Source organism: Oncorhynchus mykiss, chromosome 23 (assembly GCF_057628025.1).
Source record: "Oncorhynchus mykiss isolate SJ-2025 chromosome 23, ASM5762802v1, whole genome shotgun sequence".
NCBI lineage: Eukaryota > Metazoa > Chordata > Actinopteri > Salmoniformes > Salmonidae > Oncorhynchus > Oncorhynchus mykiss.
In genome coordinates, this window is record NC_143044.1 from 22,470,772 (window position 1) to 22,488,628 (window position 17,857).

General features: G+C 42.2%; 1 protein-coding gene across 38 annotated transcripts in view; it reads right to left on the reverse strand.

Annotated features, from left to right (window-relative positions):
* LOC110502596 (mitogen-activated protein kinase kinase kinase kinase 3) overlaps window positions 1-17,857 on the reverse strand; it is a 67,893-nt gene that overhangs the window by 20,216 nt on the left and 29,820 nt on the right. For all 38 annotated transcript variants that reach the window (XM_090217103.1, XM_090217101.1, XM_090217091.1 and 35 more), the window contains exons 3-12: window positions 4,064-4,154; window positions 3,603-3,667; window positions 3,237-3,292; window positions 3,100-3,147; window positions 2,919-2,961; window positions 2,709-2,781; window positions 2,359-2,490; window positions 1,951-2,013; window positions 1,744-1,825; window positions 1,531-1,647 (exon numbers count right to left, since the gene is read on the reverse strand). In XM_090217103.1, the coding sequence (XP_090073229.1) occupies window positions 1,531-1,647; window positions 1,744-1,825; window positions 1,951-2,013; window positions 2,359-2,490; window positions 2,709-2,781; window positions 2,919-2,961; window positions 3,100-3,147; window positions 3,237-3,292; window positions 3,603-3,667; window positions 4,064-4,154 (770 nt within the window). The remainder of the gene's footprint in view (window positions 1-1,530; window positions 1,648-1,743; window positions 1,826-1,950; window positions 2,014-2,358; window positions 2,491-2,708; window positions 2,782-2,918; window positions 2,962-3,099; window positions 3,148-3,236; window positions 3,293-3,602; window positions 3,668-4,063; window positions 4,155-17,857) is intronic.

A 17,857-nucleotide genomic window follows, 5' to 3' on the forward strand; every position in this document is an offset into this window, starting at 1 on the left:
TCTAACACCTGGATATGTTTATTTTTGAACCATTCCATTGTAGATTTTGCTTTATGTTTTGGATCATTGTCTTGTGGGAAGACAAATCTCCGTCCCAGTCTCAGGTCTTTTGCAGACTCCATCAGGTTTTCTTCCAGAATGGTCCTGTATTTGGCTCCATCCATCTTCCCATCAATTTTAACCATCTTCCCTGTCCCTGCTGAAGAAAAGCAGGCCCAAACCATGATGCTGCCACCACCATGTTTGACAGTGGGGATGGTGTGTTCAGCTGTGTTGCTTTTACGCCAAACATAACGTTTTGCATGGTTGCCAAAAAGTTCAATTTTGGTTTCATCTGACCAGAGCACCTTCTTCCACCAGTTTGGTGTGTCTCCCAGGTGGCTTGTGGCAAACTTTAAACAACACTTTTTATGGATATCTTTAAGAAATGGCTTTCTTCTTGCCACTCTTCCATAAAGGCCAGATTTGTGCAATATACGACTGATTGTTGTCCTATGGACAGAGTCTCCCACCTCAGCTGTAGATCTCTGCAGTTCATCCAGAGTGATCATGGGCCTCTTGGCTGCATCTCTGATCAGTCTTCTCCTTGTATGAGCTGAAAGTTTAGAGGGACGGCCAGGTCTTGGTAGATTTGCAGTGGTCTGATACTCCTTCCATTTCAATATTATCGCTTGCACAGTGCTCCTTGGGATGTTTAAAGCTTTGGAAATCTTTTTGTATCCAAATCCGGCTTTAAACTTCTTCACAACAGTATCTCGGACCTGCCTGGTGTGTTCCTTGTTCTTCATGATGCTCTCTGCACTTTTAACGGACCTCTGAGACTATCACAGTACAGGTGCATTTAAACGGAGACTTGATTACACACAGGTGGATTGTATTTATCATCATTAGTCATTTAGGTCAACATTGGATCATTCAGAGATCCTCACTGAACTTCTGGAGAGAGTTTGCTGCACTGAAAGTAAAGGGGCTGAATAATTTTGCACGCCCAATTTTTCAGTTTTTGATTTGTTAAAAAAGTTTGAAATATCCAATAAATGTCGTTCCCCTTCATGATTGTGTCCCACTTGTTGATTCTTCACAAAAAAATACAGTTTTATATCTTTATGTTTGAAGCCTGAAATGTGGCAAAAGGTCGCAAAGTTCAAGGGGGCCGAATACTTTCGCAAGGCACTGTAGTTCTCTGTTTCTACAGGTACTGATCACAGTGGTACTGGTGCAGTTGTAATGCCGGCCACATTGGTACCTTCTTGCGCATGGCAAAGCGAGGTGCTCGCCGAGCACCTGGGGTGATGGGAAGGAAGTGGCCCATATATTTAAACTGAGGAAGAGGATGAAGAAGAGCAGAGAGAAGGGTAATGGAAAAGGGAGGAAAGATGTAGAACTCTGACAGTTAAGAGATCAGCATGATTGGACAAACTAAATGCGTAGAGACCAATGAGGACAGGTGTCAGTCTTATCCTGCCATTAGATTTGAGAAACCTGAAGAGATGGAGAGGTTGGAGATGTGGGTTAGGGTGGTGACTCTACCTCTGGTTCTGGGTCATCATCGTCAAAGTCGTTGTATGTGGTGTGGTCTGGGTTGTTGGATTTGTCCAGCAGTTCTATGGCCAGGGTTCGACTGAGAGGCTGTGACACAAACGGGTGCTGTGGACACAGGAAGGGGGCGCGAGGTCACAGCCTACAGACACTCTTGTCCTGACAGACACTCATATCTAGTGTTTCCCTCTAGACTGGGAGTACCTGTAATAGTTTCTCTGCTGTTGGCCTCTTCTTGGGATTTTTTGTCAGGGACAATTTGACAAAATGATGGAAATTATTTCCCCTTTCATAGGAGGAGATAGAAAATATACATGTCAGAGCATTTAAGTTTATAATATGAAGAGAAAATTGTTAAACTGAGAATTAAACCTGTTCCTCACTATTCACAGAGGAGAGGTGAACACTTACCATTTCACTTTGTCTTTCAATTTGGGTGGCTGGAAATTACTCTTTGTCATCAAGAAAAGGGCCCTAGGAAGAAAGGAAACAGACTTGGTTTCTAGAACAAAGTACATTAGTCGTAACAATGTGATTTCTAAGTAAATGGAGGAATCTACCACTGGGTGGTTTGAGCCCTGGGTATAAAAAAACATTATCGTAATTTTTAAGTACATTGGTAAACATTTTATAATAGCAATAAAGCACCTCTGGGGTTTGTGGTATATGGCCAATATACCACAGGTAAAGGCTGTATCCAGCCCTTAGCCGTGGTATATTGGCCATATACCTCACCCCCTCATGCATTATTGCCTAAATAAATATCCAGCATCACAGTCATAAGGCTTAATTCGCACATTCCCCTACACACAGACTCACCTCATAGGGTGCAGGTCGAACATGGGAGGCTGCAGCTCGGCAAGCTCGATAGCTGTGATGCCCACGGCCCAGATATCACACAGCTGGTTGTAGCCCCCCTTCCTCTCCACGGCTGCCACCTCTGGAGCCATCCTGATAGGATGAGAGGAGGGAGGGAGGCGAAAGAGAAAGAGAGAAAAAAAACCAATACTTATCAGGCATAGACCAACAATCACTCAAGGCAATCAAATACAATCACAACACTGTCCAGAGCAATATGAATGGTCTGTCACAATAAGTCAATGAACCATAACATGTCAGAGTCTATCCAGAGTATGACACCGAGGGGAGGGGCCAGGGGAGACGCTCACCAGTATGGTGTTCCAATGAAGGACTTCCTCTTAGCCAGCGTGGCAGTGATCTGTGCTGATACACCAAAGTCAGCTAAGGAGGGTGAGGGAGGAAAATGAGCAAAAAGATCAGATGTATTGTGAGATCTCATTCTAATAGGTACTCAAGGTGAGGCTTTGGGAACTGACATGTCTGATTGAGGGGAAAGTAGTGGTTGTCCGTGGCCTTACCTAGTTTCACATAGCCGTTGTCTGTCAATAGAATATTTGCTCCCTATGAGGAAAAGTAATAGGGCCAGGCAAAAAATACCATCAACATTTCAGAGATATCTTTTGCAAAGATGAGTAAGGAGTGAAAGGCAAACGTCTCTACTCAAAAGCATGCTTATTACTATCACTGACATGGCTTTACCTTAATGTCTCTGTGCATTTTGCCTTTGTTGTGGAGATAGTACAAACCCTGTAAGTAAAAAACAAACAGCAAAACACGTTCTCATTCAATCTGACCCATAGATGCCCATGGCACTGGCAGCAGGGGTAAAAACATACCTGGAGGGTTTCCCGTGACATATACGCAATCTGAGACTCAGACAGAGGCCCAGTCACTGGACAGGAGGGAGGAAGAGATGAGAGTTTAGAAGAGCTATCCAATGTGTATCAAGCAATTCCTACACAATTTAGAGTTCAACACCAGTTGATTCACTTAGAGTGCTATTTACTGTGCTGGCTGGCTTGCTTAAGTGTGTGAGTGAAAAATGTGGATATTGATTGCAACAAGCTTTCATTTATTGTGCTTCATGGTCTGTTTTTAGATGAAAACACAGCTATTCTGTTAGGGTGACTGTGAGCATGGGTGAATGCATAGGTTGCCACAGTGTGAGTGAGTCTGTGAGTGTGAGAATGTGTGTGTCCTACCATGATAAATATCCTGCAGAGATCCTCCTCCGCAGTACTCCATGCTGATCCATAATTTATCCCTCCTGGAGAAGGGAAGTGATACACTCCCTGTCAAAATCCCTCTCAAAAGACCACAAGTCACCAAGACTGGGAACGCAAGACTCAAAGCTAGAGCTGGGCAATACATCTAATTAATTTGAATTTTTTGTATGTATTCCCGCTTGTTCTCATGTTGTCTTTTTGGTCTCTTCTCATTCGCTCCTTTTGTGCACCTATCCATTTGCACCAGAGACCTGTATATAATGACGAGATGCTCACGTCTCCGCCCTAACAACGGGAATGGTCGTCCAAAAGTCGAGAAGGCAGGCGACAAGCTTAGATTCAAAATAAGCGCATGAAACAGCTGTATTATTTGAGTCCAACTTCAGAGAGAGATGTACTGTCTATCCATACCTGATCTATCAGTATGCCAGTCTTACCGGAGATAGCTACCGAAGTAGGCCACGATGTTGGAGTGTTTGCAGTCCTTCATCATGATGATCTCCTGCTGCACCACCTCAAAGTCCTCACCTGTCAATCAAATAGTCAGTCAGCCGATCAGTTACATGTTCATTATTACATGATCAAGCCATAAAGCGTTAGCCTGGTGGCTAGATCCGTTTGTGCTTTAGCCAACTCCTCTGACATGTTGTCGTCATGCCGTACAACAGAGATGGTAGTTTAAGCAGAAACAGACATGGCTACCAGGCCAATACAGCCGATTTTCGTCTCAGGATACAAACACCAACACGTTACATCATTTCAAATTCATGCAGATGGTAAACATGATAGAACTTGTTTTGAGGCTGTAGTGTCTACAGTAAATATATTGATGCAGGAAGTGAAGGCACTGCAGCACTAACTGCATCAGATCCAGCTATTTTGGGACGCCTTCAAAACGCTGGGACATGACTAAGAGCCCGGACTTATACAAAATGACAGCACATCTCAGCATGGATAAAATAGCTAAAATACCATTTCAGCGGGGTACCAGCTTAGAAGTAATCTTATTTAAATGTCAAAACGTCTATTTCTCCATATACATTTGAGTAATTTAGCAGACACTATTACCCACACAGGACCATCTATATGCTGTATACACTTTTAAAGTGAGACACACACATCCATCCACACTCAGAACCATCTTTGACAACAGTCAGAATGGATATGGGTGAATCTTGTTGAGTTGGCATCTCCACACATGGGCCTACATAGCCCCCTTAACGTCATCACATCCTTTGACCCCGAGGTGAAGCGCTACCGTCTGATGGATACCCTGGCTCTGTGTGTCACATGTCAAGCCCTTCAGATCTGTGAATGTCTAAGCGAATTAGTGCCCTTCCTGACCCATATCTCCAAGGCAAAGCTCTGTTACTATGGTAACGAGTCTGACCCCAGGGCCCCAGCAGCTATACTGACAGGAATTGTTGAAGCACATAGTGGACAAAAAGGCATACATGCTAGGACACATCTACAATCATTCACATAAGCCTTATAAACTAGTTATGTATGGAGAGGTTTAACCCTTTCCAGTCATTAAAACCTGCTATAAATTCATGTGGGACAGTTGACAAATTATTAAATCATGCCAAACCCTGAATAACCACCTATATCCTTCTAGCGCCCTGAGCTGTCAAGCAGCCACACAGCTTTCTAAGTGCTAACACTGTCACATGATAGGTGGGGCTACAGTACCTTCAGAAAGTGTTCATATCCCTCGACTTATTCCCCATTTAGCTTTGTTAGCCTGAATTTAAAATGGATTACATTTTTTTCATCACCCAACTAGATTTTTGCGCAAATGTATTGAAAATGAAAAACAGAACTGTCATTTACATAAATATTGATACGCCTGAGTCAATACATCACCTTTGGCAGTGATTACAGCTGTGAGTCTTTCTATGTAAAGTTTACGCTCTGCAACACCTGGATTATACAGTATTTGCACATTATTTATTTTTTTATTCTTCAAGCTCTGTCAAGTTGGTTGGCGATCAATGCTAGACAGCCATTTTCAAGTCTTGCCGTAGATTGAGACAATTTATGTCAAAACTAACTAGGCCACTCATGAACATTCAATGTCATCTTGGTATGCAACTCCAGTGTATATTTGGCCTTGGGTTTTAGGTTATTGTCCCACTGAAAAGGGGAAGTTGTCACCCAATGTCTGTTGGAAAGCAATTCCCTTTAGGATTTTTCCTGTGCTTTGCTTTATTGTGTGTTTCTTTTTATCCTAATAAACTCCCTAGTCCTTGCCGATGACAAGCATACCCATAACACGATGCAGCCAGCACCATGCTTGAAAATATGAAGAGTGGTACATTGGAATTGCCCCAAACATGAATGCGTATTCAAGACAAAGTTACATTTCTTTGACCAATTCTTTATGGTTTTACTTTAGTGCCTTATTGGAAACAGGAAGGATGTTATGGAATATTTTTATTCTGTACAGGCTTCCTTCTTTTCGCTCTTATTTAGGTTAATATCATGGAGTAACTACAATGTTGATCCATCCTCAGTTCTATCACAGCCACGAAACAAACTGTTTTAAAGTCACTATTGGCCTCATGGTAAAAATCAATGAGTGGTTTCCTTCCTCTCCGGCAACTGAGTTAGGAAGGACGCCCGCATCTTTGTAGTGACTGTGTGTATTGATACACCATCCAGAAGTGTACTTAATAACTTCACCATGCTCAAAGTGATATTCAATGTCTGCGTCATTCATTTTTACCCATCTACCAATAGAGGCCCTTCGTTGCGAGGCATTGCAAAACCTCCCTGGTCTTTGTGGTTGAATCTGTGTTCAAAATTCACTGCTCGACTGAGATAAAGATAATTGAATGTATAGGGGACAGAGATGAGGTAGTCATTAAAAATAATGTTAAACACTATTATTGCACCCAGAGTGAGTCCATGGAACTTGTTACGCAAATATTTACTCCTGAACTTATTTAGGCTTGCTATAACAAAGAGTTTGAATACTTATTGACTGAAGACATTTCAGTTTAAATGGGGTATTGCGTGCAGGCCAGTGACACAAAATCTCAAATTAATCCATTTTTAATTTAAGCTATAACACAAAAAGGTAGAAAAAGTCAAGGTGGGTGAATAATTTCTGAAGGCACTGTATGTCCTCCAGCTATACCACAGTGTTTACACCCCAATGCGGCAGCATGACAACTTGGCTCTGTGTCAGAGATGGCTGTGATGGGTCACCGCTCAAGCAATACAAAAGGGCAACAAAAAAAAGGAAAAAAAATAAAGAAATAAAATTCATAGGTTACAGCACAGAGGTAAAAGGAGGATTGTTGGCCAAATCCTGAATGAGATCCAATTGCCGTTTACAGGCTTTTGCCTAAATCATGCATTGACGTCAATAAGATCTTGACATGAACATTTGGAGTTGTGCACGCGGATCTCCGAGGACTCAACCCTAGGAGAAGTTAAATAAATCTGAAGATGAAGTGCAAACACAGTGCCGTGTTATTAGGCTTCGATGTTTGTCTTTTAATGCCCGCGGAAAATGACAGGTGCACCGCTGCAAAGGCTTATCAAATGAAGCTCAAGATTTTTAAAACCTGTGTCAAGGTAATGATACATAGCTTACCAGTGGGAGAGTTCATAATCACTGAGAGGAGCAGAGAAAGAGAGATTTCAATTGGATAGGAAGTATTTCACATGAAACATTTCAGGATAATTGATAATCCTCACTGCAGGGTTCAGTCATTCTGTTCCTGCCTTTGAAATCCATACCCAGCCCATCAGATGCTCCGTCCTGCATAACTAACATTCCAGACAATCAATCACTTAAAACTGAGCAAAAACAGTACTAAACACTGTTCTGGCATGCAAACACTCCTTGAAATACTGTATAATTTGATATGAGAAGTCAAGCAAATTTATTGCACCCAAATTGGCCATTTTAAATTACAGGGTTCATATAATATTCAATAAATGTAGTACCTAAGATTCAAACCAAACATTCTTCTAACAATTATTAGACATTACGGATACAAAGAAATTGTAAAAAAAAATAAACACCAACGGACAATTCTTTCGACCTCATAGCTTGGTTTTTGCTCTTACATGCACTGTCAACGGTGGGACATTGTATAGACAGGTGGGTACCTTTCCAAATCATGTCCAATCAATAGAATTTACCACAGGTGAACTCAAAGTAGTAGAAACATCAAGGATGATCAATGGAAACAGGATGCACCTGAGCTCAATTTGGAGTCTCATACCTTATTAACATAAGTATTCAGACACTTTGGTATCTGTTTTACATGTTTAATACAATTGGAGTCTCATACCTTATTAACATAAGTATTCAGACACGTTGGTATCTGTTTTACATGTTTAATACAATTGCAAAAATGTCTAAAAACCTGTTCTCTATCATAGTGTGGTATTGTGAGTACATTGATGAGGAAACTATTAATTTAATCCATTTTAGAATAAGACTAACGTAACAAAATGTGGAAAAAGTCAAAGGGTCTAAATACTTTCCGAATGTTAGGTTTATGTCAAATCAAATGGTCACGTACACAGATGTTATCACAGGTGCTGAAAAATGCTTGTGTTTCTAGCTCCATAATACCTAGCAATCCAAAAAGTAAAAAAGGAACTAGGAAATGTCAGAGTCCGTCTCATATATATCACACACACACACGCACACGCACACGCACACACACACACACACACACTCACTGCTAAAACAAATAAAGGGAACACTTAAACAACAATGTAACTCCAAGTCAATCACACTTCTGTGAAATCAAACTGTCCACTTAGGAAACAATAAATTGCACCTTCTGTTGTGCAAATGGAATAGACAACAGGTGGAAATTATAGGCAATTAGCTCCTGATGAGGTGGCGGATGGTCTCCTGAGGGATCTCCTCCCAGACCTGGACTAAAGCATCCGCCAACTCCTAGACAGTCTGTGGTGCAACGTGGCGTTGGTGGATGGACGAGACATGATGACCCAGATGTGCTCAATTGGATTCAGGTCTGGGGAACGGGCGGCCCAGTTCATAGTATCAATGCCTTCCTCTTGCAGGAACTGCTGACACACTCCAGCCACATGAGGTCAAGCATTGTCTTGCATTAGGAGGAACCTAGGGCCAACCGCACCAGCATATGGTCTCACAAGGGGTCTGAGGATCTCATCTCGGTACCTAATGGCAGTCAGGCTACCTCTGGTGAGCACATGGAGGGCTGTGCGGCCCCGCAAAGAAATGCCACCCCACACCATGACTGACCCACCGCCAAACCGGTCATGCTGGAGGATGTTGCAGGCAGCAGAACGTTCTCCACGGCGTCTCCAGACTGTCACATGTGCTCAGTGTGAACCTGTTTTCATCTGTGAAGAGCACAGGGCACCAGTGGCAAATTTGCCAATCTTGGTGTTCTCTGGCAAATGCCAAACGTCCTGCACGGTGTTGGGCTGTAAGCACAACCCCCACCTGTGGACGTCGGGCCCTCATACCACCCTCGTGGAGTCTGTTTCTGACCGTTTGAGCAGACACATGCACATTTGTGTCCTGCTGGAGGTCATTTTGCAGGGCTCTGGCAGTGCTCCTCCTGCTCCTCCTTGCACAAAGGCGGAGGTAGCGGTACTGCTGCTGGGTTGTTGCCCTCCTACGGCCTCCTCCATGTCTCCTGATGTACTGGCCTGTCTCCTGGTAGCGCCTCCATGCTCTGGACACTACGCTGACAGACACAGCAAACCTTCTTGCCAAAACTCGCATTGATATGCCATCCTGGATGAGCTGCACTACCTGAGCCACTTGTGTGGGTTGTAGACTCCGTCTCATGCTACCACTAGAGTGAAAGCACCGCCAGCATTCAAAAGTGACCAAAACATCCACCAGGAAGCATAGGAACTGAGAAGTGGTCTGTGGTCACCACCTGCAGAACCACTCCTTTATTGGGGGTGTCTTGCTAATTGCCTATAATTTCCACCTGTTGTCTATTCCATTTGCACAACAGCATGTGAAATTTATTGTCAATTAGTGTTACTTTCCAAGTGGACAGTTTGATTTCACAGAAGTGTGATTGACTTGAAGTTACATTGTGTTTAAGTGTTCCCTTTATTTTTTGGAGCAGTATATAAAATGGTGTGTAGACAGCATACGAGTAGAAAAGGTGTTTACAGCAGTAGTTATATAGGATGAGCCATGACTAGAAAACGGTATATACATTACCACTAAAAGATTTGGACACACCATTCAAGCGTTTCTCTGTACTTTTACATTTATTTATTTTTTACATTGTAGAATAATAGTTCAGAGATCAAACTTACAAAATAACACATATCGAATCATGGTGTAAACAAAATCAAAATATATTTTTAGATTCTTCAAAGTAGCCACTCTTTGCCTTGATGACAGCTTTGAACACTCTTGCCATTCTCTCAGCCAGCTTCACCTGGAATGCTTTTCCAACAGTCTTGAAGGAGTTCCCGCACTTGCTGGCTGCTTTTCCTTCACTCTGCGGTCCAACTCATCCCAAACCATCTCAATTGGTTTGAGGTTGGGTGATTGTGGAGGCCAGGTCATCTGATGCAGCACTCTCCTTCTTGGTCAAATAGCCCTTACACAGCCTGGCGGTGTATTGGGTCATAGTCCTGTTAAGAAAAAAAATTATATAGTGGGACTATGCCCAAACCACATGGGATGGCGTATCGCTGCAGAATGCTGTGCTGGTTAAGTGTGCCTTGAATTCTAAATAAATCACAGACAGTGTCACCAGCAAAGGGCACTGTCACACCTCCTCCTCCATGCTTCACGGTGGGAGCCACACATGCGAAGATCTTCCTTTCACCTCGCCCGCGTCTCACAAATATCAGACCAAAATGACAGGTGTCCACCGGTCAAATATCCATTGCTCGTGTTTCTTGGCCCAAGAAAGTCTCTTCTTATTGGTGTCCTTTAGTAGTGGTTTCTTTGCATTAATTCTACTATGAAGGCCTGATTCACACAGTCCCCTCTGAACAGTTGATGTTGAGATGTGCCTGTACTTGAACTCTGAAGCATTTATTTGGGCTGCAATTTCTGAGACTGGTAACTCTAATGAACTTTTCCTCTGCAGCAGAGGTAACTCTGGGTCTTCCTTTCCTGTGCGGTCCTCATTAAAGTTTGAAAATATAAAAGAGAGCCGCACACTCTAGGAGCTTAGATGCAAAAATGTAATTACCAAGGTTTCGACAGCCAAGCTGTCTTCATCAGGGTAGAATTATAAAAGTTAATTTGTGGAATTTCTTTCCTTCACTTACAAATGTGTTTGAGCCACTCAGTTGTGTTGTGACACGGTAGGGCTGGTATACAGAAGATAGCCCTATTTGATAAAAGTCCATATTATGGCAAGAACAGCTCAAATAAGCAAAGCGAAACGACAGTACATTATTACTTGAAGACATGAAGGTCAGTCAATATGGAAAAAGTATCTTCAATTGCATTTGCAAAAACCATCAAGCACTATGATGACACTCATGAGGACCACACAACCACACAGAACGGGACCACCGAGTGCTGAAGCGCGTAAAAAAACCAAACACGTCCTCAGTTGCAACACTCCCTACTGAGTTGCAAATTGCCTCTGGAAGCAACATCAGCACAATAACTGTTCATCTGAGCTTAATGAAATGGGATTCCATGGCCGAGCAGCCGCAAACAAGCCTAAGATCACCGTGAGCGTCGGCTCGGGTGGTGTAAAGCTCGCCTCCATTGGAGCAGTAGAAAAATGTTCTCTGGAGTGATGAATCGCACTTCACCATCTGGCAGTCCGACAGATTAATCTGGTTTGGCAGATGCCAGAAAAACACTACCTGCCCCAATGCATAGTGTCAACTGTAAAGTTTGGTGGAGGAGGAATAATGGTCTGGGGCTGTTTTTCATGGTTCGGGCTAGGCCCCTTAGTTCCAGTGAATGGAAATCTTAACACTATAGCATACAATGACTTTTTTTTTTAAAAGTAACCTTTAGTTAACTTTGCAAGTCAGTTAAGAACATTCTTACTTACAATGATTTCCTACCAGGGAACAGGTTAACTGCCTTGTTCAGGGGCAGAACGACTGATTTTTACCTTGTCAGCTCGGGGATTTGATCCAGCAACCTTTCGGTTACTGCCCAAACGCTCTAACCACTAGACTACCTGCTGCCCCATTCTAGACGTTTCTGTGCTAACTTTGACAACAGTTTGGGGAAGGCTCTTTTCTGTTTCAGCATAACAATGCCCCCGTGCGTAAAGCGAGGTCCATACAGAAATGGTTTGTCACGATCGGTGTGGAAGAACTTGACTGACTTGCACAGAGCCCTGACCACAACCCCTTCGACACCTTTGGGATGAATTGGAACGCCAACTGCGACCCGGGTCTAAATCACCCAACATCAGTGCCCGACCTCACTAATGCTTGTGGCTAAATGGAAGCAAGTCCCTGCAGCAATGTCCCACCATCTAGTGGGCCTTCCCAGAAGAGAGGAGGCTGTTATAGCAGCAAAGGGGGGACCAACTCCATATTAAATGCCCAGGATTTTGGAATGAGATGTTCGACGAGCAGGTGTCCACATACTTTTGGTAGTGTCCCAGCTTCGATGCACCTGTACGGTCTACTCCTTTTAGATGGCAGCGGGGTGAACAACCCATTATTCGGGTGGATGAGGTCTTTGATGATCTTCTTGGCCATCCTGTGACACCGGGTGCTGTAGGTGTCCTGGAGGGCAGGCAGTGTGATGAGTTGGGCTGACCACACCACTCTCTGGAGACCCCTGCCTTTGTGGGTGGTGCAATTGCCATATCAGGTGGTGATACAGCCAAACAGAAGGCTCTTGTCATTATTGGTAATCAGGCCTACCAGTGTTGTGTTGTCAGCAAACTTGATTCAGTTGATGGGTGAACAGGGAGTACAGGAGAGGGCTGAGCACAGACCCTTTGGGCCACCTGATATTACCAGGTTCTGACCACAGTGCTGGTTTCAGCAATGTTAAAAGGGATAGTTCACCCAAATTACATATTGATTTCCTGACCCTGTACGCAGTCTATGGAGAAGGTATGACAGCAACCCATGCTTTAGTTATGGTACCTATGTTAGCATTTTCACACTTTGTCCAAATAACCCATAAGTATCTAAATGGATTGTGTAACTCAATGGCGTTACTTATAGATGATTTGGATATGCAGTGTAAAATGCTAAATCTGTACCATTGACTTGCATTGGATTTATGCCACAAATGCTAAAAAGTTAACATTTAAAAACAATGACCAGGTAAACAAAACCAAAGAACGTGTTGCAGTCATACCTTACCAAATTGCAGGAACAGCACCACCTTGTGGTCAGAACCGGTTAATATCAGGATGTAACAACTTTAATTACACATTTCTCTGAAGGAAAAGACCACAAAAACCCCCCACTAAATTCACTGAGAACACATTACATAGGACGAATAAACAATACTCTGAGCCGCAGTTCCACACTACTTGTCAGACAGAGAGAACCAGATAATGTATACTTGTTGTTTGGTTGGGATTGGCATGGGGAGGGGGGTCCGTGGGTGGCTTTTGTACATTTCTTTGGATTCCTTGTGTTACTCATTGTAAGAAAAAAGCTTGGTCCCAATCAGATTCTGGCTTTATTCAATATTCTATGAATCCTATAAATTAAAATGTTGAATGTGTGCAATCAATTAGCTTATATTTCAACAAAATAATGTTGCAGGAATCTTACCTGTTTCGAAATACAGAAATAATTTCAGAACAAAATCGGATGGTGTGTGTCATGGCTTGCTGAAATGACATGGAACGACCCTGTGGCCCGTATAGGACTGGATTCACCTAGAATCAATAGTAGCCTGTTCACTGTGAGGATTTAAAATTTATCTTCATCACACACTAGTTTGTTATTCAAGAACCCAGTAAATCCTGACATGTTCTGATGGGTCCAAACTGCCAAACATACGTAACACCCTGGTGGTTCCGTAGGGACACTTATGTTTAATCAGTCTGATACCATTAGCAGTTTCACTGCAGAATGCTGCTGCAGGTAGAGGAACCTTAGGTAACACACAGCCTGCCCCCTGACAAAGTATTCAAAACAAAAAGTCTAACTTTCTTCTAAATGAAATGTATGGCAGCGGTGTTTGTTGGGACAGTGAGACCTGTAAGGATTTGCATGCGTAAACGTGGATGGATGAGAAAAACACCCCATTTCAGCTGCTTATTCCAGCTTACTGTTCGAGAACTGTCTGAAGTCATCAAAGCTAAAGACCTTTTCTCAAAGCTAAGCAGCGCAGTTGTCAACAGGAGGGAAGCTTGAGAATAAACCTTGAAGCATGTAAGAAAAAGCACAAGTCTGAAGTATGACATTTCCATATCTCCTGAAGCCAAACTCCATAAGCTTGTGCTGTAGTCACCCCATTATATAAATACAGGGCGAGGGTAACACACACCAAACATAAACATACACCCACATCGTGACAAACCTACTAAGAAGCACAGACATTTGAAAACGTGCACACACACGCGCAAGAGGGAACAGAGACACTGGAAAGAATGGGAGTACATTCTCAAACACCCTTAAGAGAAAACTAAAAATAAAGTTATAGCTCCAGTGAAGAATAACATAATCCTCCGACTGTGACAACTACATTTCCATGGAGTATGCATCCGCAATGGGCTTTTTACAGGATGACCAGCCTGACAGCTAGCCTGGCGACAACACAGAGAGAGAAGAATAACAACAAACCACAGATGGATCGTTCCCCTCTTAACGCTCAACGTGTGGCTAAAAGTTGAACATTAAGACAACACCAACATCGTGTCTCTGTGTAGGAGAAAGCAAAGGAGGTGTAATATACAGCCTCAATGAGTTTAAGACAGTTTAGGCTAACAAGCTGACCCCACCACTCGCGGTGCAAAAATAAATGTACACATACACTAAACAATTAGGGGTTCAACAAGGGTTTTAAGACCCTCAGTTTTTTTAACAACCTTAGGGTTCTTGGCACTGAAAATTGCCCCCCAAAAGGTTTTTCCAAGAACTCCATAGGAGGTGTTCATCGAGGAACATCCTTAGTGGGGGTTCTTGCAGGAACATTGAATTTGAAAAGGACAACAGGTGCAGGCACTTAAGCAAAACATTAAAAAAAGAACATCTCCTCAGTTTAAGGTCTGTCCCTTGTTTGATCTAAATTGATAGTTTTATGATGATACCACCTATCTTTTCATATTTTGTGCAAATCTTTCTAAAACAGAAAACTGACACAATTCAATAAATATCAATCAACAAAGGAGGTAAGACTGCATGCTATAAGAATACGTTGAAAGCTGTATTGGGTGCAGATGACTGAACTGCTCACTTTTGTGTCTGTAGGTGTACAGACGAGGAGGCATACAAAGGTATACGAATTGGTACGTTATGCAGATCACAGTTACCATCCTCCTCCCTTACCTCGTCAATAAATATCCCATAGGCCTCTACATTATGGACAAGGTATGTGCGTGAAAACCATCATCAAAACAGTTTTTTTTATTCACATTTACCACAAAAAAAAAACAAGTTATGAACACTGTCCTGTGCATGTTTTGTTAATCTGTATAATTGCAAAAACAATTTTTATTCATTCACAAACTTCACCCTCCCTACACCTCTGATGAATATAACATGAAACCTGTTCATTCACCATGCACTGCTAAATCATTCTGGCTATGGATACGGAGAACATCACCACGCCAGAGGATAAACCCATTGGACAAGGGGCTCTGCTGAGACTTGACCTCATATTTTGATTTTTTTTGTCACTAAAATCATAATGAACACGGACAGAAATATTGTGTTATGCATATTCATATTAATAATAATAATAATAATAATAATAATAATAATAATAATAATAATAATAATAATAGGGGACGGGTAGTTAAAAATTGAACCCCAAAAGGAATTGTCTTGGTGGTCTCAAACTTCTTCCATTTAAGAATGATGGAGGCCACTATGTTCTTGGGGACCTTCCATGCTGCAGACATTTTTTGGTACCCTACCTCAGATATGTGCCTCGACACAATCCTGTCTCGGAGCTCTACAGACAACTCCTTCGACCTCATGGCTTGGTTTTTGCTCTGACACACACTGCCAACTGTGGGACCTTATATAGACAGGTGTGTGCCTTTCCAAATCATATCCAAACAGAACACACGATTTTGTGACTCAAAATGGGTCAAAATACAAACAAAAAAAAGATCCAGGAAATAAAAGTGCATTTCAGGAAAATCTAACTTTATTTGTCACATGGGCCGAATACAAAAAGTATAGACCTTACTGTGAAATGCTTACTTACAAGCCCTTAACCAACAGTGCAGTTCAAGAAGAGTTAAGAAAATATTTACTAAATAAACAAAACAATTATAAAAAGTAACAATAACGAGGCTATATACAGGGGGTACCGGTACCAAGTCAATGTGCAGGGGTACAGATTAACCGAGGTAATTTGTACATGTAGGTAGTGGTGAAGTGACTATGCATACATAATAAACAGTAAAATAACAACCCAATGTTTATATCACAGCAAGCTAAATGTCCATTAATGTTTCATGTGTTTTGACCTGTCCCAAAATGAATATAGTTGGTTCAGAGTTCATTTTGATATTTCAACCTGGTGTCCTGATGGCATCTGATGTGGATGTTCAAAATCAACATCTAGACAGTATGTAACACTAGGCTAAGATATCAAACCTAATGCTATTGAAAACCACTGGCCGTCAGCTCTTTTCCCACATTTAGGTCATGGCTCTAGGGTTTCAGCTGGGCATGACAACTATACATACTCCATTAGAGTCAGCAATAAGATCCAACCGGTTTTCAGGGGCAGGTGAGCAGGGGTTTCCAAGTAGGTTCTAAAAGGAGAGGTGAACCCATGTGGTGGTCAGTCTACCTGCACAAACTCTATGTGACTGCAGTCTCCTCAGGTGGGAAGCAATGATGCAGAGTGTGCAGAAGGGAGAGTGTGTGTGTGTGTGTGTAGCGAGTATATTCAACACTGCACTAATGCAATCTACAGGCCTGCTACTGAGCTGTCCCTATCAATCAGCTGAGACAAGCCTGACTCCACCAGGGCATCACTGTAATCGCTCCCAGCGTGAGCGTGTCACATCAGCCACGGTTCCTGGCTTCTTTTGACCCCCCTTAAAAAAGTACCATTAAAAATGGACACAGACTAGCGTTCTCCATGTGGCAGCCTTTAAAAAATTGATTTCACTGCCAATTAAAGCAATGTTGAAAGCATTCCATGTGTTCCTAATGTCTTATCTGGTACCTAGCATACACTGGGTGCATTCCAATTCCTCATCTCTCTTAATGTTTCATCTTTAACTATTAGGCCTATAACAGAGACATTAGGTGGCAAAGCTCATTCTTTCCTTCAGATTAAATTCATAGCAACTGAATAGACTATATTCAAAATATAAATCTCAAAAGATGTGAACATATTTCGTCAAGTTAGATGCAGAGGGACAAGGCCCACATACAGGCAATAGAGTCTAAAAAGCATCTTGGTACAGTAGACAGACTAGGCTACTCCCTCAATTCTCTACAGATGCATCTTTTAAGAAGATCACGCCATCAAAATACTCAGAGGGGATTTAGTCTACTTAACATCCTGATCTCAGTTTTTCAGTTTATCTTGTAAACTAAGCCTCATCCTCTTTGTGATGCAAGAATGAAGATTTGTGTGCTCAACAAAAATATTTTTAGTGTGCAACAAAAATAAACTCAACAGGCAACACACATTCAACAAAGCTTTCAGTGTGGGAGGAATGTAAAACCAAAAAAAGATAGATAGACCGTTCTATGAAGGAGGAAGCGGAAACTGGGACACTGCATGTGAGTTTGCACATGCTGCATGATATTTCCTTTGGCCCTCGAGCTGTGCTGTAGACTTGGGAAACTGACCGGAATGTACCGGCCACGATACACTTCCATTAAAGGGCTTTGAATATGTGGCTCAATAATTCAATATAGGCAGAAAGATCAACACTAGAGGAGAGATGTTTGAATGACGATGCTCATAATTTACAAGCAAAAATATCAAATAAAAGTTTAAAGTTCCATTTAATAATTAATTCAGTGTACTGTGAACCAACATCTGGTTGAGAATCACAAAATGCACACATTAGACTTCAATTGTTCACTAAGACAGAGACAAGACCATGTCTTTCTAAGGGATAATTAGAATTCAGCTG